At 42.1% G+C, this 26,632-nt stretch overlaps 1 protein-coding gene across 1 annotated transcript in view; it reads right to left on the bottom strand.

Moving 5' to 3' along the window:
• LOC131468889 (kelch domain-containing protein 8B-like) overlaps positions 1–26,320 on the bottom strand; it is a 109,582-nt gene extending 83,262 nt beyond the window's left edge. Inside the window, exon 1 of the mRNA XM_058643576.1 lies at positions 25,479–26,320. Within this exon, the coding sequence (XP_058499559.1) occupies positions 25,479–25,869 (391 nt within the window). The 5' untranslated portion in view covers positions 25,870–26,320. The remainder of the gene's footprint in view (positions 1–25,478) is intronic.
• Positions 26,321–26,632: the final 312 nt, after the last annotated feature.

Below are 26,632 nucleotides of genomic sequence, written 5' to 3'. Positions count from 1 at the left end.
GACCTTTCACATATGTGCCTTTTTTCCATTCCTGTTCATGTCTCCTCTCATAGATACTACAAACCTCACAATCACTCACAGCATCACCGTAACCTGTCCTCACTTATCTATCCCACCCGCTCCACACACATCCAACACCTTGTCACAGGGGGCCTGTGGAACTGCCAGTCAGCTACCCGCAAGACTGAGTTCATCTCCGGCTTCGCTACTGAGCAATGCCTGGACTTCCTTGCTCTCACTGAGACTTGGATAACACCCTCCAACACAGCCACCCCTGCGGCTCTCTCCTCCGCCCACTCCTTCTCCCACACACCCAGATCCACTGGAAGAGGTGGCGGGACAGGTCTGCTCATCAACCCCAACTGGACTTTCACTCTTTACCCACTGCCACACTTCTCTTCACAGTCGTTTGAATTTCATGTTGTAACTGTAACTCACCCAGTACAACTAATCATTGTTGTCATCTACCGTCCACCAGGCCCATTGGGACACTTCTTGGAGGAACTAGATGTCCTCCTCTCAAACATCCCAGAAAATGGCCCACCACTTGATCTTCTTGGCGACTTCAACATCCAGTCAAAGAAGTCATCCGATCTACTAGTTCTACTTTCGTCTCTTTCTCTTTCACTTGCTCCTTCTCCACCAACTCACAAAGCTGGCAACCACCTTGACCTCATCTTCACCAGAAACTGCTCCACCTCCGACCTCACGGTAACTCCACTTCATGTCTCTGATCATTTCTTCATTTCCTACTCTCTCCCACTCTCCCAATCTGATGATCTCATCTCATCAGATACTGCACTTGTCCGTCGCAACATTCGCTCTCTCTCTCTCCCTCCTCTCTCTCCTCAACTGTTCTATCAGCACTTCCTTCAGCTGACTCCTTCTCCCTCATGCATCCCAACTCTGCCACAGACACCTTTCTCTCTACTCTGTCCTCCTCTCTTGACTCTCTCTGTCCTCTTACTTCACGGCGGGTTCGTAAGTCCTCCCCAGCCTCGTGGTTGTCGGACTCAGTGCGTACTGAGAGAGCCACGATACGGGCAGCAGAAAGGAAATGGAGGAAATCAAAACACCCTGACGACCTGCTTTCCTATCACTCTCTTCTCTCCACCTTCACTGCCTCTATCTCTGCAGCCAAACAATCTTTCTATCAGACTAAAATTCAATCCTCTTTCTCTAACCCCAAAAAACTTTTCTCGATCTTCTCTAACCTCCTTGACCCCCCACCCCCCCTCCTCCCTCCTCCCTCCTCCCTTCTACCAACTTACTTTGTCAACTACTTCACAAAAAAGTAGATGACATTCGCTTCTTTCTCAACCCCACCTCCTGATCTCACCACTCTACCAACCACACATTCAGCTCCTTCTCTATCCTCTTTCACCCCTCTATCTCATGATCAAGTTCTTTCCCTAATAACCTCTGCCCGCCCCACCTCCTGCCCCCTTGACCCTATCCCCTCTCACCTTCTTCAGTCAATTGCTTCTGATCTTCTTCCTTTCCTCACCCACCTCATTAACACATCTCTATCATCTGGTTGCTTTCCGGACTCTCTTAAAGAGGCCAGAGTGACCCCCCTCCTTAAAAAACCCACCCTGGACCCGTCTGAAGTAAATAACTACAGACCTGTCTCTCTTCTTCCTTTTCTCTCCAAAACTCTGGAGCGTGCTATCTTTAATCAACTCTCCTCCTACCTTCACCGGAACAACCTTCTTGATCCTCTTCAGTCTGGTTTTAAAGCAGGTCACTCGACCGAAACTGCACTTCTTGCTGTCACTGAGCAACTCCACACTGCCAGGGCTGCCCCTCTCTCCTCTGTGCTCATCCTCTTGGACCTTTCTGCAGCGTTTGACACAGTTAACCACCAGATCCTTATTTCCTCCCTTCAAGAACTAGGTGTCTCAGGATCTGCACTTACCCTACTCTCGTCCTATCTTCAAAACCGAACATACAGAGTAACCTGGAGAGGATCTGTGTCGGAACCCTGTCCTCTAGCTACTGGGGTCCCTCAGGGTTCTGTCTTGGACCCTCTCCTCTTCTCTCTATACACCAACTCTCTTGGTTCTGTTATTCTCTCTCATGGTTTCTCCTATCACAGCTACGCCGACGACACCCAACTCATCCTCTCTTTTCCCAGCTCCGACACACATGTAGCAGAACGGATCTCCGCTTGTCTGACCGACATCTCTCAGTGGATGTCTGACCATCACCTGAAACTCAATCTCAACAAGACTGAGTTTCTTTTTCTCCCAGGAAAGGGCTCTCCCACCACAGACCTAACCATCACCCTCGACAACTCTGTGGTAACTCCGTCTCATACCGTAAGGAACCTGGGTGTGACACTTGATGACCATCTCTCCCTCAATGCCAACATTGCTGCAACAGCTCGATCTTGCAGATACATGTTGCACAACATCAGAAGGATACGGCCTCTTCTAACCCAGAAGGCGGCACAGGTTCTGGTCCAGGCTCTTGTCATCTCACGCTTGGATTACTGCAACTCCCTCCTGGCTGGTCTCCCTGCGTGTGCTATACGACCCCTGCAACTCATCCAGAATGCAGCAGCTCGACTGGTCTTCAACTTACCAAAATTCTCCCACACTACACCTCTCCTCCGCTCCCTTCACTGGCTTCCTGTAGCTGCTCGCATCCGCTTCAAGACTCTAGTGCTTGCATTCCATGCTACAAACGGATCTGGTCCAGCCTACATCCAGGACATGATCAAAACCTACACCCCAGCCCGCCCACTCCGCTCTGCATCGGCAAACCGGCTCGCTGCCCCCTCACTGAGAGGATCGCAGAGGCATTCACAGAACTCGAGACTGTTCACTGTCCTCGCTCCCAAATGGTGGAGCGAGCTCCCCATCGACATCCGGACAGCGGAAAGCCTCCACATCTTCCGCCGCCAACTAAAAACACATTTCTTCCGACTCTACCTTGACTAAGACGATGATGACGACGACAAAAAAAAAAAAAAAAACCTATACATCGCACTTACGACTAGCACTTCATAGTTTGGTTTACTTGAAGCTCTTACTTACTTCTAGCTCTTATTTGTACCCAAATGTTTAAATGCACTTATTGTAAGTCGCTTTGGATAAAAGCGTCTGCTAAATGACATGTAATGTAATGTAATAAACAAGCTAGCCGAGAAGAAATATCCAGTCGCCAGATGGCGAGACAAGCTAAATGAAGAACAGCGACAAGCTCTGTTTAATATTTTTCTCCTCGCCTTCCATAAAGCTAAACACGCACGTCCCATGTCTTCCTATTCTGAGGATGTTACTTTACTGAAGCGGCTTGGGGTAAACGTCGGAGGTGCATATCATTCACGTGAAGGTTGGACACGAATCATGCAGAGCATCGCTCACTCCATCAGCAGGGATTTACGGGCCGAGTTGCACTCTGATGATTTTTGATGGATCTGAGGACGTCACAAAAACTGAGCAGGAAATCGTTTTCATTGTGTCTGTGTCCAGCAACAGAGAATTGACCTCAGACTTTATTGGACTGATTGAATTGGGTGCTGACCGAACCGCGCAGGCCATAACAGACGGACTGCAACGGCGTTGTGCCAAAACTCCGGCGACTTGCTGCAGCTGGAGATTCCTTGGGCACATTCTGTGCACCGCACACACTGGAGAATTGCGCAAACATTTAATAGCTCTGCGGTCAAGCTGCTGCAGTTTGATTTACAAAAAGGTGGCGCAAAAAAAAAACTGCTGCACTGAAGAAGCTGTGTGAAGAAAATGGGATCTCCTTTGTGAAACTGGGTACGTTTCATAATATCAGATGGTCTGCATGGAGGCATGAAACACTGTTAAAAATATCAAGACTATTGTCAGCCATTAAAAGGCAACTGGCTATGCGTGATAACAGTGACTTGCAGCATATCTGCACAGAGCGTTTTCAGTGCTTTCTGTCAAACATGTTTGATATTGGCAACATTTTGAAGACCACATCCATTAGGTTTCAGAAGGAAACGCTGACCATTGGAGAATGAAAGGATGAACTCATGGTGGCCATTGGACAGTTCACACTTCTGCTTGATGGTGAAGGCCACAGGGCACACACTGTTTCTAATGCTGATGCTGACAGAGACAAGACAAACTTAATCAGGGGGTTAATTGAAGAGTTTGAAATCAGATATGACTCCCCAAGTCATGTGATCATTTCTTAGTTTTTGATCCTTCAACATGGCCTCAGGAAATTGCAAGACCTCCACAGTTTTGGAAACAAAACAGTTTGCAGCATTCTCGAGAAATAAGAGGCCACCTTGCAACTTGACGAAGACACCACTGTGACGGAATGGATGCATTTAAAGCAGGCAGGAAAACGCCTGGGAGCCTCTTCTGTGTATGATTTGGTCCAAATAATAAATACAAGTAACCCAGATGCCTACTCCAACATCAACAAGGTGGTTAAGCTGTCTCTTACACTACCTTTAAGCAGTGCAGCTTGTGAGAGGGGATTCTCACATCTCAACATAATAAAAACCAAGTACAGATCACGTCTGTCACATGCTCGTCTCTCAGCCCTGATGCACATTCACCTGTCAAAGCAGACCACAGAGACATTCCACCCAAAGCAAGCTGTTGACCTGTGGATGGAGACAGCTAATCGGAGGCTCAACCAAGGACAGGGAGGTGCATCTGCAGCGTCTTCATCATGTACCATGCAGGAAGCTGAAGCAGAGGACACTGAGGAGGACAGTGAGGGAGACTGCACTTATTAAGACCACGCTACATATGGGGTGAGTACCAAACACCATCTCCTGGTACTCACCTGAGTAACTCACTGAAAAAGTTATGTGCACCCCTGTGTATACAGCAGCAGAGCAGGGGTGGGCGGGGACAGTGGGATTTACTTCTGAAACATTTCGTGGATATTTTATGTGTGTTTTCAGTCATTCCCACATCTTATTTGCAACATTTCTGTTGTGTATGACTCCACGTGAAACAAACCACTTCCTGTGTGTAGCGCAGGAATGACACCGGGCGACACGAGTCATGACTCTGCCAGGGCTAAGTGTGTGAGAGCTGGGGTTTTGTTTTGTTTTTTACATGTAGCCCGAAAAGTCGTAATTTTGAGATTAAAGTCAGAATTCAAAGAAAACGTCGGAATTCTTAGAAAAAGTCAAAATTCTGAGAAAAAGTCAGAATTCTAAATAAAGTCTGACTTTAATCTCAGAATTCTGACTTTCTCACTTTAATCTCAGAATCTCATACATTTTTTACACGTGGCACTAATACTCTTCCATAATTTTCTCTCCCAATCATTGACAGAATTTTCTTTTAAGTTTGAAACATTTTACTTTACGGAGAAAAGAAACATTTACTAGTTTATATCTAAGTTACGTACTACAGCTTTAAAACGTAAAAATGAAGTGTTGTGTAGGAAATGTCAATGGTGGTGCAAATATTAAATGAAATTAAATTTGACAAGTATATTTAAGTATATTTGAGAGGATAAGGGTCAAAGAGGGTCCAAGGTGTACCTAATAAAGTGGCCAGTCTGTTTGTTTTTTTTAACTGATCATAGTATTGTGCTGAGTAATAATAATCTGACTTAGTCATCACTTCCTGTGTGCACTGAGAACACACACACACACAGAGAGTTCATAAAGAAACAGTGTGAATTCGTTTAACAATGTTTTGAAGTTGTTTGTGTTTAAAAAGTCACATACTCCAGCTTTAAGTGTCTGCGCTGGTGAGAGAGTGAAGATGCACTGTCACTTTCCATCATGTTCCAGCGAGCGAAGAACGTCCTGCAGCCTTTAAATGTCCAAACATGTTTATTTTCACTCCATGCAGAACGTCTCTGAGTGTCTCTGAGTGTCTCTGAGTGTCTCTGAATGTCTCTGAATGTCCTGCAGTCTCCAGTCTACAGCTCCTGCCTGACATTTGCCCCTGACATCCACTTCCTCTCTGTGCTTCCACTGTGACTTCATCATGACGACCCTTCAAAATAAGAGTTCCCTCTAAACTTCACTCAAGAATATGATGTTATTATGTAATATTATTTTACTGCAGCTGCTCTGGAGACAGTAGTATGAAATAAAACATGATGTTGTGGATCTGCCTAAAGGAACATACTGTTAGGACTTTCCAGGACCAGTTCCTCTCACTCTGTTGCCGACATGACAAAGTCACTGTGGATCCACAGCACCTGTCACTCATCCTCCTCAGTCCCAGTCCTTGTTTCACTCTGGTCTCTTCCAAAGGTCACTGCCCATTCAGCTGAAATGATGTTTTTCTCTTCCCCACAATGTGTGAGTCACTCTATTGAATATAAAACACAGAACAGATGCTGTGACATTTGAAGCTCCGCTGGTGCTGATGTCCAGCAGAACCTGGACCAACGTGTTTCTCAGGACTTTAGGAAACATTTGTGAGGTTTAATATTGACTCAGTGACTCTGTAAGACACGTTAAAAACTCGACTGATGTTTACATACTGGACAAATGAGAGGCAACATGTAAAAGAACCAGGACGAGGATCCACAGCCAAATCAGGGGAAAAGGACGAGAACGAGACTCCACACCAGAGTCCAGTGATGGGAGTAACGGCGTTAAAAAGTAATCTAATTAATTACTGTTTCAATCATGATCACGCTGTTACTGTTACTGCCAAAAAATGTGGCGCGTTACTTTAATTATTAGCTCACTGAAGCTGTTTTCATCAGTTGTTTTTTTACTCTTCTTCCTCATGAAGAGAAACGAGACAGCAGCATAAGTGATGATGATTGGCTGAGGAAGAGTAACATCTCATCGTAAGCCAATCAGAGGCACAACGACACAAGTGAGCAAACGATCAACAACATGTTGAATGGTGAGCCCGAATCCTAAATCTGCTTCTTCAACATGTGAATGTTTTTTTATCATTATTATTTATTTATTATTTTTAACGACTGAAGCAAATCGATCTCCATTTACATGCAAACAACTCAAAGGTCAAAGGGTCAAGTGTGTGGGTCAGTGAGTCGCTGATGTTGATGTTAGTTTTCATGTCATGTGTTTCATTCACTCAGACCTAAGTGTCTAATGTTTTTGTTGATTTTTATCAACACATTTACATAAAATAAAAACCAAACAACCCCGAGGCTCAGACGACTCAGGACGTTCTGTACCGACATTAAAGCAACAAGTCAATCTCATTTAATGAAGACATCCAGTTACAATAATAAAACATAAAAGGCACCAAACAATCTCCTAATCATATATAAATATGAAAAATACACATTCTTACTCAGTGTACTGCTTCTGTTTTCTGTGTCAGTGAGTGAGACTGTCTGTCTGTCTCTGTCCTGCTCTCAGGACACTGCATGTGTGGACTGTGTTCAATTATCCTCCATGTCTTCATCCTAGTGTCGTTACTCTGGTAAACATCAACTCACTTCTATCTTTTCACCACTGTTTTCACCGTCAGCCTGAAATCCTGTGATGATTCAAGTCATGGAGAACTCACACTTACAGGAAGTGCGTGTTACTGATGAATGAATGATGAGGACAGGTGAATGACGAGGACAGGTGAATGAATGATGAGGACAGGTGAAGGAATGATGAGGACAGGTGAATGATGAGGACAGGTAAATGAATGACGAGGACAGGTGAATGAATGATGAGGACAGGTGAATTATGAGGACAGGTGAATGAATGATGAGGACAGGTGAATTATGAGGACAGGTGAATGAATGATGAGGACAGGTGAATGACGAGAACAGGTGAATGAATGATGAGGACAGGTGAATGAATGATGAGGACAGGTGAATGATGAGGACAGGTGAATGAATGATGAGGACAGGTGAATTATGAGGACAGGTGAATGAATGATGAGGACAGGTCAATGAATGGTGAGGACAGGTGAATAAATGATGAGGAAAGGTGAATGAATGATGAGGACAGGTGAATGAATGATGAGGACAGGTGAATGAATGGTGAGTACAGGTAAATGAATGATGAGGAAAGGTGAATGAATGATGAGGACAGGTGAATGACAAGGACAGGTGAATGAATGAATGATGAGGACAGGTGAATGAATGGTGAGTACAGGTGAATGAATGATGAGGAAAGGTGAATGAATGATGAGGACAGGTGAATGAATGAATGATGAGGACAGGTGAATGACGAGGACAGGTGAATGAATGATGAGGACAGGTGAATGAATGATGAGGACAGGTGGATTGGCGCTAATTAAGGTCCCTGAGTGAGTGCCTTTCGTGACCTTTGACCGACATGTTTTATTTTGTCAGCACTTTAATTTGTAAAGGTTTGCCTTTAATTAAAATGTGAGATTTGTGTCTCCTCTGTGGACACTGAGTACATTTTGAACAAGCTACTTTCTTACTTTAACTTGAGTACATTTTTAGACCAGTACTTTAACTTGTGGGGCACACAAGCCTTGCAGCGAGAAGACCCGGGTTCGAGCCCCGGTTGGAACAAGGGCCTTTCTGCATGGAGTTTGCATGTTCTCCCAGTGTGCGTGGGTTCTCTCCGGGTTCTCCGGCTTCCTCCCACAGTCCAAAAACATGCAATGTGGGGATAGGTAAATTGGACACTCTAAATTGACCATAGGAGTGAGTGTGAGAGTGAATGGTTGTTTGTCTCTATCTGTGTGTGGCCCTGAGATGGACTGGCGAACTGTCCAGGGTGTACCCCGCCTGTCGCCCGATGTAGCTGAGATTGGCACAGCACCCCCCGCGACCCTCTGGTGGAGGATAAAGCGGTAGATGATGACTGACTGACTGACTTTAACTTGTACTTCAGTAAAATATTGTCAAAATAGTGGAACTTTTGAATATTTAATAACCTCTGCCTTAAAGCTATTAGATCAGTGTCCTTACTCTTGTGTCCTCTGCAGAACAGAGGGTCAGGGAAAGTTATATTTATATATATATATATATATATATATATATATATATATATATATATACTGTATATATATATATATATATACATACACATGAGCCCACACACCCTCATCTTTAAGTGAACTGCTGGTGTCTGAGCTGCACTTGTGCATAAAAACAGAGAGAGAGAGAGAGAGAGTGTGTGTGTGTGTGTGTGTGTGTGTGTGTGTGTGACAGGAAAGAAGAAGAATATGAAGAATGTGAAGAATTAAAAATAAGTGGAAACTGTGAGAGTGCAATGCTAAACAGGCGGATTGCCCTTTAGAGGGGGATTAGCTTCAGAATGTTCAGACGCTGCTGCAGAGAGCAGAGACTTTTCTGTGCAGGAAAAACTCAAGTGCAGGAAAAATTACCTCATTTGCAACAAATGCTCATTTTTTAATCGGCATGAAAATGAGCTCCGTGTGAACACGACTGCGGTCTTTAAAGGAGCAGAAGAGAGAGAAGTGGGACTTGAAGAATCAGACAAGTTCAGAGCTCAGAAGAAGTAGACGAGCTGCTTTATATAAGAATATGAAGTGGAGATCTCTGCGGAGAGTGGAGCTGACGTTGTTTCCTGTGGTGAAGCCGATTCAGAACTTAGAACTATAGAAACAGACAGAAGAACTTTATTTGACAGCGTAAAACAAAGCCTCGTGATAATAAAGAGACTCGATAAATCCCAGCGTACGCTCAATAACGCTCTCTTTACCTCCTGCAGTCCAACGACGCCTGAACGTCAAAGTTTCTCCTTTGGACTCACATCTAGAATCTTTCTGAAGTCACTCCAATAGAAAGAAAAAGAAACTCAATTTTTCCAAAACAATATGTGAAATATTAGGATTATTGTACTTCCATGTGTGAAATTGGCTGTTAAAAGCTGTTCGATTACTTTAAAAAGGGGGAGTTTTGCTCTTTAATCCCTTAATTCAATTCTTAATTCAAGGCTGGACTCATCAAATCTACACCTGCTCAAGTCTGTGACTTCTTTATCGCTTTATCTCTCACTCACTCAGTCTTTTCTGATTGGAAATTCAAGTTTGTGTCACTTTTTAAAAAGAAAGGTCAAAGGTCCATTTGTTGCTGGAACAGAGATTTTCTGGAATCCGTGGATTACTTTTATTAAATTTCACTAAAAATCGATCACGCTTCGATAGATTTGTGCCAACTTAAATTTAAAGTTTGCTCTGCACAGATAAAATGAGTGATTTTACATCACAGCACACAGGAGCTGTTGATCCACTGCTGCCTCGTCCAGTTAATGTGTAACTGTGTAACTCGGTGTTTGTAAAACCTTGTTCAGATTTACATACGTGATGCAAACTTAGCAAACGAGGCGGCGAAACATCAGCAGCTCCTGAGTTCAAAAAGATGATTTTCTTCATGGACTTTGGTGAGGGAGAGATCTTTAGCTTTTATTCATTTATCCCAGACTGCAGCTCTGTCTACTCACAGAACATTGTGGGAACCTTTAGAGAACGTTCTCTAAAGGTTGTGGAAAAGGAACGCTCCGGGAAACAAATGTGCAACCAAAAACTAACGTTAGGGGAACGTTAGGGAAACTTTCCACATCAACCACAGGACAACCTAGCGAAGGAACCTTCAAGGAACGTTCCTGCAACCAAAGGGTAACCTTCCCAGAATGTTGTGGGAACCAAAAATTGTTAGCTGGGAAAACTACGAGCATATTATATACTTATTATTTATTAAATGACATGTTATTATGTTATTATTATACGTATTACCTATTATATATAAGCTACGAGCATATTATATACTTATTATTTATTAAATGACATGTTATTATGTTATTATTATACGTATTACCTATTATATATAAGCTATGAGCATATTATATACTTATTATTTATTAAATGACATGTTATTATGTTATTATTATACGTATTACCTATTATATATTTAGGTTTTTTTCTTCAATCCAGTGTCTCCCCCTCTCTCTCTGTCTGTCTGTCTGTCTGTCTGTCTGTCTGTCTCTCCCTCTCCCTCTCCCTCTCTTTCCCTCTCCATAATCCTCCTCTCTGTGAGCGTCAGCAGGGCTCCACGCTCCCTCGTCTGCTCCAGAGTCTTCCAGAGTGGATGAGGTGACGGAGGGTTGAGAGAGTGAGTAAACAGTGGCTGTAGGTGTGAGGACGTCAGCGCCTCAGTCTTCAGCTAAAGTGCCTCGAGTCGTGATTCATCGGCGTACACGGGTGAGAGTGGCAGAGAGAATGAGATCAGTGTGTCATCGCTGTGTGACACACTCCTCAGAGTTAGTCGACTCTTGCTCTTCGCCGCGTTCATGCACCTCTAACTTCAGAGTCTTGTATATATTTTCTGAACATCTTTTGACGGGAGAGTTGTTTTTCAGTCGCTGTGTGTAGATGGTGAGAGGAACACAAGTTTTAACCCTAATCTTTAACCCTGAGAGAGCGTCAGAGCATTAAAGCTGATTTTTATATACAGAGGCTATAAGAATGTGTAATATAGTGTGTCTTATATCCTTTTCTTCACCAACTATATAAACACACCTGAGCAAAAACTACTCATCATTACTTTTAAATCAGCTTGAATTTGAAGTTCAAAGTTCGCTTGGCTCATTTTTATAAACAAAAACATGAAGATGTGACCTATAAACACACACACACACACACACACACACCCAGGACGTCCATATAAGGAGTTGTGTATTATTCCAAGGTCTGTGCGGCGTGAGCACTAAAGGACAGGTTTCACATTGTTTTCCGGTATGTTTTTTAATCATAAATTAATCTACATCATACATTTTTTATTTTTTTTTCATTTTTATTGTGATTTTCTCGATTAAAACAAACACTTTTATTAACAAATATACATCATCTTCTTCTACTTCCAGGTCAAAATTGTACTTAGACTCAGTGGAATAACTGACTGAGATAAACGCTGACTTTAGCAGATATTCCACTTTAACATTTGAAATGAAATAACTTGACAAATATACAGGCAGGGGGGTGTGGCTTACTCTGTTTCTTGTCCTTACACTCGCGTAGTCATAATAAAGTACATGCACGTAAACACTTGTGGAAGTGAAGTTTCCACGCTTTGAAGCACAAAGAAAGTGGAAACGTTCATATTTAATGAAATAAGAATTGTAAACACAAAGAGACGAGTCAGGAGTTTTTCTTTTGACGAAAGACACGACGGCGTTCCTTCATCTCAGGAGAAACACACTGCTGTGACTCCTCACTCAGAGCGCTTTTATTGTTTTTTAGGAAAAAATTAATCGCAGAGGTGCATTTTTCTGGTCACATGACAGAGAGAATTTGAAGGCCACGACTTGGTGTTGATGTTGTCATGGAAACGTGATTATTTCTGGTGCTTAATCACAGTGTTTACTGGATACAACAATGTGAATCCAGACCACGGCATTCGTTTTCACTGCACTTGATTTTCATAATGTGCGCTTGTCAATTTAATCTGGATTATTTTTAAATTTGTAATTGTTGAGTGTTTCGTATCTTGACCAGGACTCCCTATAGTTACAGATATATCAGTACATTGTGATAGTTTGCCATCTTTAAAGATCAGTGATGGCATGACAACCTGACTGACGATGACTGAGTGAACTTGGATTGACGAAGAGTCATCACATCAGAATTGATACAGAGCTGAAGAGTTTAATGAGGTTTGTTGTTGTTGATTGAGGCGCCTTGGTTTGCCAATTATTTTCATATTCATTCATAATGTAGTGATTATTTTCTTGATTCATTGAGAACTCACTTGTAAAATGTCAAACAAAATCAGTTCAGTTTGAATGAATTCTTTGTTATATGGAGCAAAGAAACCAGAAAATGTTCACATTTAACAAGCTGAAAAATCTGAAAACTTGTTTTAATTACAAAAAAAAACCTCCAACCAATTCATCGATTATCAAAAGAGTTGACTGTGTTGTCTAAATTGTTGTATTTCTGCTCCTGGTCTCTCTCTCCTTCTCTGTCCCGCATTTTTATTTCACCCCAACCTGTCGAGGCAGATGCTGGTTCTGCCGGTCAGAGATTTTTTTGTGTTTGCTGATTGTGTGAATTGTATTGTAGATAATGTATGTTATGTATGTTACGTTTTCGCGCTATACAAATACTATTGAATTGGAAAAAAAAATTGAATTGTGTTGATTAGAGCTGTCACTTTTTTTTTTACCCGAAATTAATTTATTTGTTCAAACGTGGAGGTGAAAGTACAAAACGAGGATCTTGCACTCACATTACGTGTACAAATACTTTCATGTCACAAAACATAAGAAAATACGAGTATAAATGAGTCAAAAGCTTCAAAATGACACAGAGTTACTGCGTGAAATGAATGTTCTCTGTGTGTCTAAGTTGGGAGGGAGCTGATACCAAACATGCTATTTCTGTCTCTGCCTGACGCACACAAACAGACGTTTACAACGAGTCCGCTCGCTCCCTCTGATTAGTCTGGGGGAGTCACACACACACACACACACACACACACACACACCTGTTGCCAAGCAACAGCAATGCTGGCTTCATCAGTGGACTGTGAAATGTGGGGGGGGAAGTCAGAGGGACGGACAGGAAATCAGCTAGGGGGCGACTCGTGAGGAGAGGGGGGAGGACACACACACACACAGGTTCACACAGCTGTCCTTTTAAGGACATACCACTAACCACTATATCACTAACCCTAAACTTAACCAGTTCCTCCGAAATCAGGTTCTACTGACAAGGTCAGTGTTCATGACAGAAATATGTCCTACAGAGAAAAACACACATACACAAGCAAAAACATCAGAAAACCTGAACATGATTACATTTTAAAACAAATCTTCAGATTTTTCTCAAATGTGAATATTTTGTGGTTTCTTTGCTACGTTGGACGAATAAAACCTTAAAACGGAATCGTTTTGGACTGTGGACAACATGAGACATCTGACAGTCATCATTTTATGGACCAAACAAGAGAGAAAATAATCCCCAGATTAATCAATAAAATAATATAAAAAAATTTACTCTACTTAAGATGCTAAACAAGACATTTTATAAACTGAATATTAAACACATGAGGAACTAATAAATGTACTTTTATCGCAAAGCGAGGCATGAGCAGCTTTTACATCTGTCACATTTATAATCCAAACAGACGTCCCTTACATTTATAGATACTGTTTCTCAAAAGTGACGTTTCCTTCTTGTAGCCCAGACTGACGGATTGAATCAAATCAGACTCAAATGTATTTATAGAGCACATTTAAAAACAGCCGAGGTTAAACCAAAGAGAATGAAATAACGACATATGTGTATTTCTCTTGTTTTGATTCTAAAGGTTTTTGTTTTCCAAGTTTATAATATGTTATCACGTGCTGGCGCTTATCAAAATCACTCACCACAGATTATTGCAGATTATTACTTTCTCCTTGAATGCAACCATGGACATGGGATGAGCTGCAAAACACTCTCCTTTAACTACTTGCTATTAGCTTTTATATTCTGTGGTGAGTTTTATATCTGAAATTGTTTTGACTCTGTAACTATTTATACTATTTGTGCTGCTGTTTATTAGAAGAAGAGATCTTGTGTCTCAACGGTATCTTCCCGGCTAAATAAAGGATAAATAAATAATAATAATAATAATAAACAAGTTCTAGTCAGTGCTGGATTCTCTGAATGTAATATAATTATTAATATGACATTTGTTTCTCGTGTGTTTGTCTCAGCTCATGTGTAAACTGTTTATTCTGGAAAGTGAGTCACAATCTGGGCAATTTAAGTGACTCCCCTGCAACCGCGTGTGTGTGTTATGTGTGTGTGTGCGCGTGTGTTGTCGTCCTACAGTATGTCAGTGAATCTGTCAGTTGGCACAGATTACCCGGCCTCTGACAGCAGGTGCTTATGAATCACTCGCGGTTCATCTTCAATAATCGCTTGTTTTTCTCTCCATCAGTGACGCCACGACAAAAAAAAAAGAGGAAGTGATGTCATGTATGTGTGGAACAAAACATACACACACACACACACACACACACACACACAGAGCAGGCACCTGAAGTCCAAAATGTTGTTGCATTAACATTTCATCTGAATGTTTCCTCAGGTTTGTTGCCCTTTTTTAGATTTAAAATAATCAAATCCATTTTTCGTATTCCCAATCAATATACGCTGCTAAGAGTTGTTTGACTTTGTTACTGTGGACTTTAATGTGGAAAATAAAAGGTCTTTGGCATCAGCCTCATCAGTGAAACTCTGCAGCTGCTGATCCTTACACTGAGTCACCGAAGTGATGATTCATCTGTGTTTTCATGGTCACAGAGCAGATTATTCCACTCACAAACAGAGTAATCCGCAGGCTCACGGCAGAGTGAACGCCTGAGAGCATTGGTGTGAACACATTATTCCTGACAGCTTTTGTGTGTGTGCGTGTGAGTGTGTGTGGGTATGTGTGTGTGTGTGTGTGTGTGTGTGTGTGTGTGTGTGTGTGTGCGTGTGTGTGTGCGCGTGTGTGCGCGCGTGTGTGCGCGCGTGTGTGCGTGTGTGCGTGTAAACACCGCTGCAGTGTGTGTCCAGCAAACATCACGTCAGTCTTTGGTCAGAACCTGTAACATCTGCTGTGTCTTCAAAGAATAGAATAGAAAAGTCTTTCATGCTTTTCCTTGTCATTTTCAGTATTGAGAGGAATCATCATGTTGCCTTTGAGGCAGTTTTATCATTTCTTCATGCAGCTGGTTTATTATGTAAGAACATAAAGGGACTTGTTTTTCTGAGGACTTTGATGGTTGGCTCTGAACTGCTGGAAGAGTGTGATGATACTGAATGATGAGAGAAGACTGGTGACGAGATACAGAGCTTCACAACTGGCGAACTGCAGATTGAGAGCTTTAGATTGTGGAAGGCAGCATTACACCAAAGAATTACCCTGTTAGGTGTGTCTGCCAGAAACTATTAGAAGAAGAAGAAGAAGAAGAAGAAGAAGAAGAAGAAGGAGAAGAAGAAGAAGAAGAAGAAGAAGAAGAAGAAGAAGAAGAAGAAGAAGGGAACCTCACAATACGATATCGAGACACATGGTCCATGATAACGATAATATCACGTTACAACGATTCTGTGACAATCAATGTATCGCGAGACAATCATATAGCGATACATCGCAATATCTGTCTAACTGAAGGAAACAAAAACGCTAACGTGAAAAGTTAAAAGTGCAGGATTTCTCTGTTTATTCATAACGTAGAGAACAAAGGTCAAAGGTCATAAAGTGTATGTATTGGACGTGGATGGAGCATGTCTTCACGTAGCTTTCTCCACCATTATCCTGCTGTAAACTCTTCTCTTCTTCGGTCAGGTCACTTCCACTCAATCTACACTCATTCATTTGAGCAGCGCCGCCGTGAGGAGACATGAAGTAGTGACGCCCAGCGTCTTCATTTGTCCAACGGCGTATTTGATTATCGCGTTGCACGAGGAACGATGACGGTATATCAACAAATCAATAACTTTGACACACCCCTCAATGAAACCTACAACTTTTAGGTTAAAATTCAATATTAAATATGTTACCATACATATTTAATAAATAGTGTATATAGTCATATAATGGGTTACAGTCCATGTCCTGTACTGTTATATAACTCCATAGTTGGTACAGAGGAGCCTCAGAAGCGAATGTTGAAAATGTTCATTCATACGTTGGATGCGGCGAGCGTGCAGCGAATCACACTCATCACACTCATCACTGCACGTCAAGCCTCGAACTACAATTTGCAACCGGGAGTATGAAAGTGTGATCGAGAGGTTTTGGCCTTAATCTGTAAACATTGATGATTTCACTTTAACTCGGTCGAAAAGTGAGAGGTCGAGAGTAAACATTGGTGTGAAAAATATGACTTGTCCTGCCCTGCCTCTCACGCCCCCCTCACACCTCACCGCGCCCCCCAGGGGGGCCCGCCCCACTATTTGAGAAGTACTGTCTTAACCCAAGTTGGACAGTATCTCAATTCTGATACTGTGAAATCCTCTCTACATTTTGCCCGAATACACAATATATTACTTTGATTAAAAACTATGACACCATACGGACTCAGAGGGGGTGTCAAAGTAAATATTAATAAAAACAAAGGCAGCAATGAGGCAACAGATACTGTCAATTTGGTTTATTTTTAGGACCCATCCACATATACCGTTACCCTGAGGATGTTTATTTTTAAATCTACATGCTCTCCCTATAGAGACCGGGGCTTATGGGTAGATGATTTATGTATAAAGAAGAAGAGTATAAGAGCATTCCAGGGTGGAATGTTCAGTAAATAGGAAAAACTGAGTTCTGCAAATCATGAGGGTGTGAGGTTGTAATTTTATGGAAAACTTGTATGGAGGATTGACAGATAGTCAATAGAAAGTTTTTAATCATTCAAATCAGTGATAAAACTTAAACATAAGTAACTAAATTAATATTTTGTAAAAGAATAGACGTGCTGTAGATCAAATATTGATTTAAAAATGACATGAAACTTTTCTGCCCCATCATCTGTGTTATGACAGACTTTATTCTGTCTTTTATTCTGTTTTCCTCAGAGGAAAATATGCAGCCACAGCAGTTTCACAAGAATTGAGCTGTGGATGCGGCACCATGCAGAGATCAGTGCAGTGGCTCATCGAGAGTTTTGCTCCAAATCCTGGAACTTTGACAGAGACAGTGACCGTACGACACTGACAGTGACATGTGCAACCGTTGAAGTAAGTTTTCCAGCAAATAATTCAGTGTACATGAACTGAAACTCCTTCATCTATACTTTTCAGTTTTATTCAGCTCTGTCAAAAAAACGTATTTTGGGTATGTGGAGAAAACTTTCAGTGACATCCTAAATATGCTGAGAGAATCAGTCAGATGTACAAGAAAAACCCTGGCAGGCAGCCTCTGTGTTCAGCACTTTCCTCGTGTTTGGAATAAAAACACTCATCATATTCACTCTCACTGACTCTATTACCTTGAAAGGTCAAATAGATTCTCCTCAGTATCAGGTCACAGTCAACACTGAGCGGCTAGAAATGTAAACACAGGAAAGAGCAAAGAAGAGGATTTCAGTGAGTGTATACATCACTTTTATTCTCCCTCTATCCTAGGGTGACCAAACGTCCGTATTTCCCGGGACATGTCCGTATTTCACGTCCTGTCCCGGGTGTCCCGGGTTATTTTTAGAAAGTGAGGAAATGTCCTGGTTTTTAAAATTACCTTCTTTGGACCATTACATTTACATGCACTAGGGCACTGCCCACGGCGCTGCGTGCGACGTAGCCTAATCCCCGCCCCTATGCTGTCAGCCCTATTAATCGGAACGTAGACAACGTGACTGTCAGTCATACGCAAGCAACATGCCGAAGCGCAAGTGCTCGTTTACCGACAAATTGCTAAAGAGTTTCCCGGCTTTCAGATCGGGTCGAGACAAATGGGAAGCCTTGTGCACAGTGTGCAAAGCAGGCACATATGTCTCGGTGTCCAATGGAGGTGCAAGAGATCTGAAAATCCACCTGGACACAGAGAAGCACAAAACAGCTGTCCGAGGCGAGGGTAGTGCTAGCTCGATCACACAGTACTTTCTCAGACCAGGGAACGAGGATGCAGTGAATGCAGCGGAGGCTGCATGGTCATTTCACACAGTGAAACACCACAACAGTTACAGATCCATGGACTGCACTAGTGCATTGCTCAAAAAGACCCTCCCCGATTCAGACACTGCTAAAAAGTTAAGTTGTGCCCGAACTAAGACCGAGGCTATTGTTGATAGTGTACTGGCACCGCATTCTGTAGAAGTGGCGCGCGAAGCACTAAAAGACATCCCTTATTGTGGTGTAAGTACTGACGGGAGCAATCATGGTGCGGTGAAAATCTTCCCCATCATTATTCAGTATTTTGATTGGAAGGCGGGTGGTGTTCAGAGTAAACTAATTGAAGTGCAAGATACACCCAACGAGACTGCAACGACCATCGCCAATTACTTAATGCAAACATTGACGAAAAACAATTTGGCCTCCAAATGCGTCGCATTTACCGGCGACAATTGCAACACCAATTTTGGTGGAACTCGGCGTGAAGAAGGGGGAAATAATGTGTTTGCACATTTGAAGAGGCTGCTACAAAACAAAACATTGATTGGCGTGGGATGCCCAGCACATATCCTTAACAACTGTGTCCATCACGGGGCAGATAGGCTTAATGTGGACATTGAAAATATCATTTTCAAAATCTACCAGTACTTCCACATATACACTGTGCGCACAGAGTCCCTCAAAGAGTACTGCGATTTTGTGGATGTGGAATACAGGAGGATGCTGTCACACAGCAAGACCAGGTGGCTCTCTCTATTCCCAGGAATAGAGAGGATGCTGCAGATGTTCCCTGCTCTAAAAGCATTCTTTTTATCCCAAGAAAAGCCACCTGTGATGATCAAGGTTTTTTTTGAAAACCCTTTTAGTGAGGTGTATTTGTGGCACATGCACTCCCTCATGTCCATCTTCCACTGCCACATTCAGGAGATGGAAAGGGAGGACAACTCCATCATGGAAATCAAGAAAATATTGAGCAGCATCCACAACGTTGTTATTGAACGGAAGACCAATAATTTCATGTCCCTGAAAGTCAAGGGACTGCTTGCCGCACACCGCAGAGAAGGACTTGGAGAGGGATGTGACAAGTTCATGGCGGATGTGCTAGGCATGTATAGCTCATGCTTGGAGTACCTGGAGAAATGGATGGCGCCCATGGAAGAATTCACACCTTTCATGTGGATTGACATGAGCGAGGCACCTAAGTGGGATGATGTGGAGGCCTGCATCAAGTACCTTGAGGAGAAAGGGGTGGCAATTGACGATGTGAAATGCTTTGACCAAGTGTCCAATTTAAAGAAATTTGTGGAAAGCTGCAGTGAGGATGAAGCATTCATGGGCCTGCAGGTGCACCAGAGGTGGGTCAAGTACTTCGAGAAGGCCAAAAGCATCGGATGCTACTCGGAGCTGCTGAGGATGGCACAGTTTGTCTTCGCACTTTCTCCACATAATGCAAATGTGGAGAGAGTGTTTTCACTGATGCAGAGCCAGTGGACAAAGGAGAGGAACCAGCTCTCAGTTCCATCTTTGAAAGGGATCCTATTTGTGCAATACAATCTCAAAGATATGTCATGCAAGGACTTTCACACGTACATGTTGGGCCACAAGACACTGCTGAAGAAGATCAGCTCTACAGCAAAATACAAATGGGCAAAGAAGGACGAGGAAGAAAAACCAGACGAAGAGGAGGACAAAACAGATGAAGAGGGAGACGAGGATTAAGCAGGGAAGTTACGATGGTGTGTTGATCAGTCAGTCAGTCATCATCTACCGCTTTATCCTCAACCAGAGGGTCGCGGGGGGTGCTGTGCCAATCTCAGCTACATCGGGCGATAGGCGGGGTACACCCTGGACAGTTCGCCAGTCCATCGCAGGGCCACACACACAGATAGAGACAAACAACCATTCACTCTCACACTCACTCCTATGGTCAATTTGGAGTGTCCAATTTACCTATCCCCACATTGCATGTTTTTGGACTGTGGGAGGAAGCCGGAGTACCCGGAGAGAACCCACGCACACACGGGGAGAACATGCAAACTCCATGCAGAAAGGCCCTTGTTCCAACCGGGGCTCGAACCTGGGTCTTCTCGCTGCAAGGCGAGAGTGCTAACCACTACACCACCGTGTGGCCCTGGTGTGTTGATATTTATTATTATTTTTTGTATATTTTAAGTTATTTTTTCGAGTATACAAGAGGGTTTTTTTTGTATTATGCTCATTTGTTAATTTATTTTCTCCAATAGGCTACCTGATTGTAAATGAGCTCATTTGTTATTTATTTTAATTATTTTCAATGATTGTAAATCAGCTCATTGGTTAATCCCCCCCCCCCCCAATAGCCCTACAAAACAGACTTTATTTTGTTCATTACTGAGGCTAAGTGAGTGTTATTTCGAGTTCAGAGTTATTGTTAACTTAAGTGAAGGATGTTAAGATGCAACATTATTTCTTTCATTGTGCTGTTCATTCATTACAGGAATTGTTGACTCAAGCATTTTGAATAAATACATTTTGAATAAAATTATCATTTGTTATTGGAGTTATTGTTATTGACTTTTACTGAAAAGCATTTTTAATAAACCAACTAAATATCTTGTTCTATCTATATAATATAATATACCGGTATAATTGAGTAATAATAAAATACTATTAAAGCAGCAGCATCCTCCACATGACCGCCCAAAAAACCATTTTGTTTAATGCTGTTATAATTTGTGATTTTTATGGAAACCTAGCTGTCGTCAGCTGTGTGTTTATTTCCTTTCTGCGACCCAATGCCATTATTTTCACATAATTTGCCTGTTAGACTAAAACTGTACCATTTTAAACTGCAAGTAATGACTATTGTGAGTACAGTTTATGGTACAGATACACAAAGTGGGTTGAGCTAAACCTATAAAGGTAGTCATATTAAAAGGAACCCTGGCTATGAAGACTTGTAGTTCTTAAAAGATAAATGTTAGTATCAGTCATAACAAAGTGATATTAAAAAACCTTCTTGATGTCTTTGTTTTTATAAAATTTGTAAAAATAGTTTAACTCGTAGGTCGCCATTGTTGTTGACGTCGCAATGCACTCATATTATGTCGTCATAAGGTTTCACTGGCGGGCTTCCGGACCCTGTTGTGACTGTTCAGCGACATAACACGTCATTTGTTCAGCCATTTCAATTTGAACCCGAGCGAAACAGTAATGAGGACGACAGCACTGACAATGTTTCACACAACGAGCATCAAAATGAAGAGCGATAAAGACGGGATGAGGCGAGAGTGGGACAAAACCGGTGGTGTACGTGCGGCAACTGCGTCTCCATGGTAACAACTCGGTGCACATCAGCTTGCCACTGTATCGTTGCATCTGGCATGTCTGAATCTGTCTGAGTGGCAGCATTGATCATATTAGGAGATCACTGTAACGTTACACTTACGTATCGCTTAACTGACTGAAGAGAGGAATTATTAGCTTCCTCTGTGACCAGTGGCGTGTCCGATGGTTCGTCTAACGGTACAGAAGCGGCAACTGCAGGAGCGGGGTTGTCGGCTCAGGAGAGAATCCAGCATCTCTTGTCTATGGCGCTTTTTAACGTGCATTGCACTCACTTCCCGAGGGCGTTTAGTTCAGTTGTGGTCGACTAAAAGCCTCAAATGCATCAGGAGAAAAATGTCGCATACACAGCCGCGGATCTTTGGGAAGTTATGTCCGTCCACAGGCATCTTCCCACTCCTTTCTCCTATTCTTGTCAGTAGGAAAGCAGTGCAAACTCACATCACTCCCCTTGTTGCCCTTTGACTGGAAAGTCTCTCTCTCTCCTCACTTCATGTCGTTTACATCAATAGAGGGAAAATTGAATTTGGGCCGAAAGTTTTATTTACAAGATTAAACTGAGTGACACGGTCTCCGTCTATCGATCACGCTGCACCTGTACACACACACACACACACACATAAAGCGCTGTCCATGGTGCTGTGACACTGAACTGGCTATACAAGCAACGATGGCACACGCACAGAGCTGCAGAGCTTTTTCTTCTTTTTTTGATGGCTATCCCCCGGTGGGATCAGCGCCTATGACTGTAAGCACGTCAACAAACACTAGCATCAATAGCTATTCTACCAAGTGCAACCACCATACGTCATCGACCCCAGAGTGCATTGTGCGCGGAAAACATGGCGTCCTACGTATGTCAAAATATGTACTAAATATTATAGATTTGACAATGTTTTATGTGTTTCTGACAACATATTTAGTACAAGAGGACAATTGTGGCTTATTATGGCCTACAAGTCTTCATAGCCAGGGTTCCTTTTAAAGACCTGCCTGAAAAATGTACAAAAATGTAATTACTTCACAAGTCAGTAATTCCTAGTTTTTAAATATGTATGATAAACAAATATCTGAAACATTTGAACAGTATGTGATAATCCCACTGTTGTTCATGGCCAACATATACACACAACATAAACATGTATAGGTGTGTATCAGAGGCGACTGTATGATGACTGGCCATGTTTGACATTCATCTAAAGCAGTAATCAAAGCACTCATGTGTGTAAATATCATAGTAGACAAGCACATGAGCACACAACCCCTACTTACTGTACAGCCCAGTGACCATTTATATAATCACAATCTTGTGGGACTGCCCAAGTACAATATTTACTGAATCTAAGCCCAGATTGAGCACCGGCTTCATGGCTTGTGTAAGCACGCATCAATCTCAGTGACACTCAGCTTTAATCAGCCGAGGACAGCTTCCACTCCGGAGACGCGTCAGCTTCACAGTCACTGAAAAGCCTGCGGGGGGGGGGGGGGGGGTTCTCCCAAAATGAACTGCTAATTAGATCAACTTCAATATTCCATTGAAAGCATTTTCTTACAAATAGTCGACCATCTATACAAATATTTCAAAGCAGATGTATACACAACGGTCCCCCATGAGCCTATAGATTCATTTTTGTGTGTTTTTTTATTTATTTGTTTGCAGTAATTGAATTCAACAGTGTCACTCTGGTGAATTCAGAAGCCTAGAGCGGGGATCTTTCCCCAGCACAGCGTTCAAGTAAAACCTGTCAAAGAAATGTTCTCGTATTTGGATGAATTTCATGTGGCATGTAGATTATACACCTGGGAAAACACACACTCCAACAATCTGCCAGTCATCCATGGAAAGCAGGCACTTCAGGCAGTCAAATCCGTCTTTCAGTTGCAAACACACAGGTGTGCATAGATAACGAGAAACCTTTCCCTCTCATTCTTCTCTACAATAAGGCTCCCTCACAGAAGAGCAGACGAAAGCACATTCTCATTTTATCAAGCTATTTTCAGACACTAGAGGATAAATGTCAGCAAAATAGTGTCTGGACATTTTCCTGAGTTTGTCATTCACATATGGTGAACACAGCTGGAGATGTTTCTGTGTCAGACACAACTGTTGGAGTGGAGTGGACTTACACACAGTACAAGGGTGGTTATTTCTAATAGCACCAGAAAGGACTAGACTACAATACAAAGACTATTTAATTTATGAAATGTCATGTATTTAATTGTCAACTATTTTTAATTATTTAACTAATTAAAACAAGCTTCTGATTTTTCAGCTTCTTATTTTCCGGGTTCTTTTCTCCATATAACAAAGAAATCATTAAATGAAATGAAATGAAATGAAATGAAATGAAATGAAATGAAATTAAATTAAATTAAATTAAATTAAATTAAATTAAATTAAATTAAATTAAATTAAATTAAATTAATTTTGACAATTGACATTTTAACATCATCATTTCCAGGTTTGGGAAACATAGATCAACAGTTTCAAAATTGTGTGGGTATTTTACGGAGCAACAAGTACTCAAATATGAAAACTAAAATACTAAAACAATACTTTGTTGTCCTCATATCATTGGTGTGCTGTATGTGTAACAGAACAGGAAAACAATTATTTCATTACAGTATTTGTGAAGATGACTGAGATCCGAGAACAATACATTGCAAAGTGCACACTATTAACTATTATGTTATATTATTATTAACTAATATTAACATGAATGAAACATTAATAAAGCTGCATCATATCAAGTAAATGTCTATCCATATTTCTGCTCTTTCCTCGCAGCTTCCAGGAGTGGAAGTACTCACATCAACGTCACAGCAAAAAGTAGATAAAGTTGTGCTCTTTAGTCAGAATTAAAAGTCTCAGCATTTCTGTCACATTAGCCACAGTCGGTTTATGTTTTTAACCAACGATACATCAGACATAATGTGATCAACACCCCTTTTAGCCAATTCCTTGTTAGACCATAGATCTTAAGGCATTGGAAGTTATGCTGCATTTCCAATGCAACTGAAAAGAGGACAACTGATCTTACAGGGACAGGGTATTTAAATCCTGACGTATGACCACCCTCATTTTTGCTAATATTTCCGTTCTCACATATAAATCTTCCATCATTTTAACCTCTAAAACTCACACATATCACATAACAGACAACCCATTCATGTCCAGCACATGAACACGTTTATCAATACAAACTAGCTTTATATCGTTAGCATGTGAAGAAGCTCAGCTAAACACAGAAAATCATCTCCAACTAAAACTCGACATGGTCCCAAAACCAAGCAACCAAATCATCAGATATATATATATATATATACATATATGTATATATATATACATATATATACACATATATATATATATACACATATATATATACATATATATATTTACATATATAGTATAGTTCAGCTGTGTATAAGTTTACTTTCTGCAACCAAACATCACTGTAGCCTAAAGCTAGGCTAACGCCTTGGCAGGAAACACAGAGACACAAAGCAAAGCAAGGACCCGTGAGTCTGATTCATACTCCGTCATGCAACATTTGATTTTATGCTCCTGCACAAAGTTTCAGTCTACTCCGTTTAAAAAATCTTCAACTTGTTTGTCTCATAACTGTTTTATTTCTCCTCATCTTGATTAAAAATAAATAAATTCTACTTTCTTACCTTTCTCCACCGTGGTGACGCCCATCGATGGTTGACCCAGGCTGGCTCTCGTCTCCCACTTGCCCTCGTCAGGATGATACATCTCCACAGACGCCAGCGGGGTCTGCTGCTGATTCATGCCCCCGAGCACCATCACCTGACCCCCCAGCTCCAAGGCCGAGGCCCCAGCCCTTGCCGTGGGCAGTGGTGGCAACTGGCTCCAGGTCTGGCTCTCCACGTCCAGGACCTCCACACTGTCCAGGGGCATGCCAGTCTCACTGCAGCCCCCCAGCACATAGAGCAGGCCTTCGTGGTACACAGGGGTGCAGTAGACACGGCGCTGCGACATAGGGGGGAACTGCTCCCAGTACAGGGACTTGACAGGACTCACCGCCATCTCCTGCACGGGCATGTCTCCAGGACTGAGAGGGGACGCACCATTACACACCAGGCGGGGAGGGTGTGTGTGGGGGGGGGCAAGGACTGCGAGAGAAAGGACAGAACAAGCTTGTTTCTGTTTGAATGACCACCTGATTCTTGTGTCCTCAGGGGGACAGAGACGACGTGAAAGTAAGAGGGAGGGAGGAATAAATGAGGATGAGGAGAGGACAGATGGTAGAAGGTGAGAGGACGGAGAGTGTCTTACACACTCCTCACCCAGATGCCACAACTCTCTCTCGATTCAAATGTTTTATTCATAAAGATCTTGGTGTTTCCGAGCAGCAGTGAAGCCATCTGCTTTTCAATCCCCTCCATTATTCCTCTCTCTGGTCACTTCCTCTTCCTCACTGCTTCCTGTCGACAGGTGATGTTGGTGAGAGTTTTGTCGTGAGTATATTCCAGGAGGTAAGAAAAGAGCATGTCTCAAAGTTTATCCAAAAAGAAAACCCTGAACGTCAAAGTTCGGAGACAGCCTGGGATTAAAGACCACGGAGAGAGTTACCGAGCACTGACATTCACCAGCGATCTGAGAATTCAAAGAGTTTTGTACCTTCAAACAGGAGGCAGTTACTCAGGACTACCACTCCTGTTCAGGTGCTGCATTTGCACCTCAGTGATAAAGTCTACTGTGGAAAAAATCCTATAATAAATGAACCAAATTCCTGAAAGGTCTGCTGCAGTGTAATGACTGTCAAAACTGCCTGGAAATTCTTTCCCCCCTTAATTAAAGAAGA

This window comes from Solea solea, chromosome 11 (assembly GCF_958295425.1).
Source record: "Solea solea chromosome 11, fSolSol10.1, whole genome shotgun sequence".
NCBI lineage: Eukaryota > Metazoa > Chordata > Actinopteri > Pleuronectiformes > Soleidae > Solea > Solea solea.
This window is presented reverse-complemented; position numbering and strand designations above follow the sequence as displayed.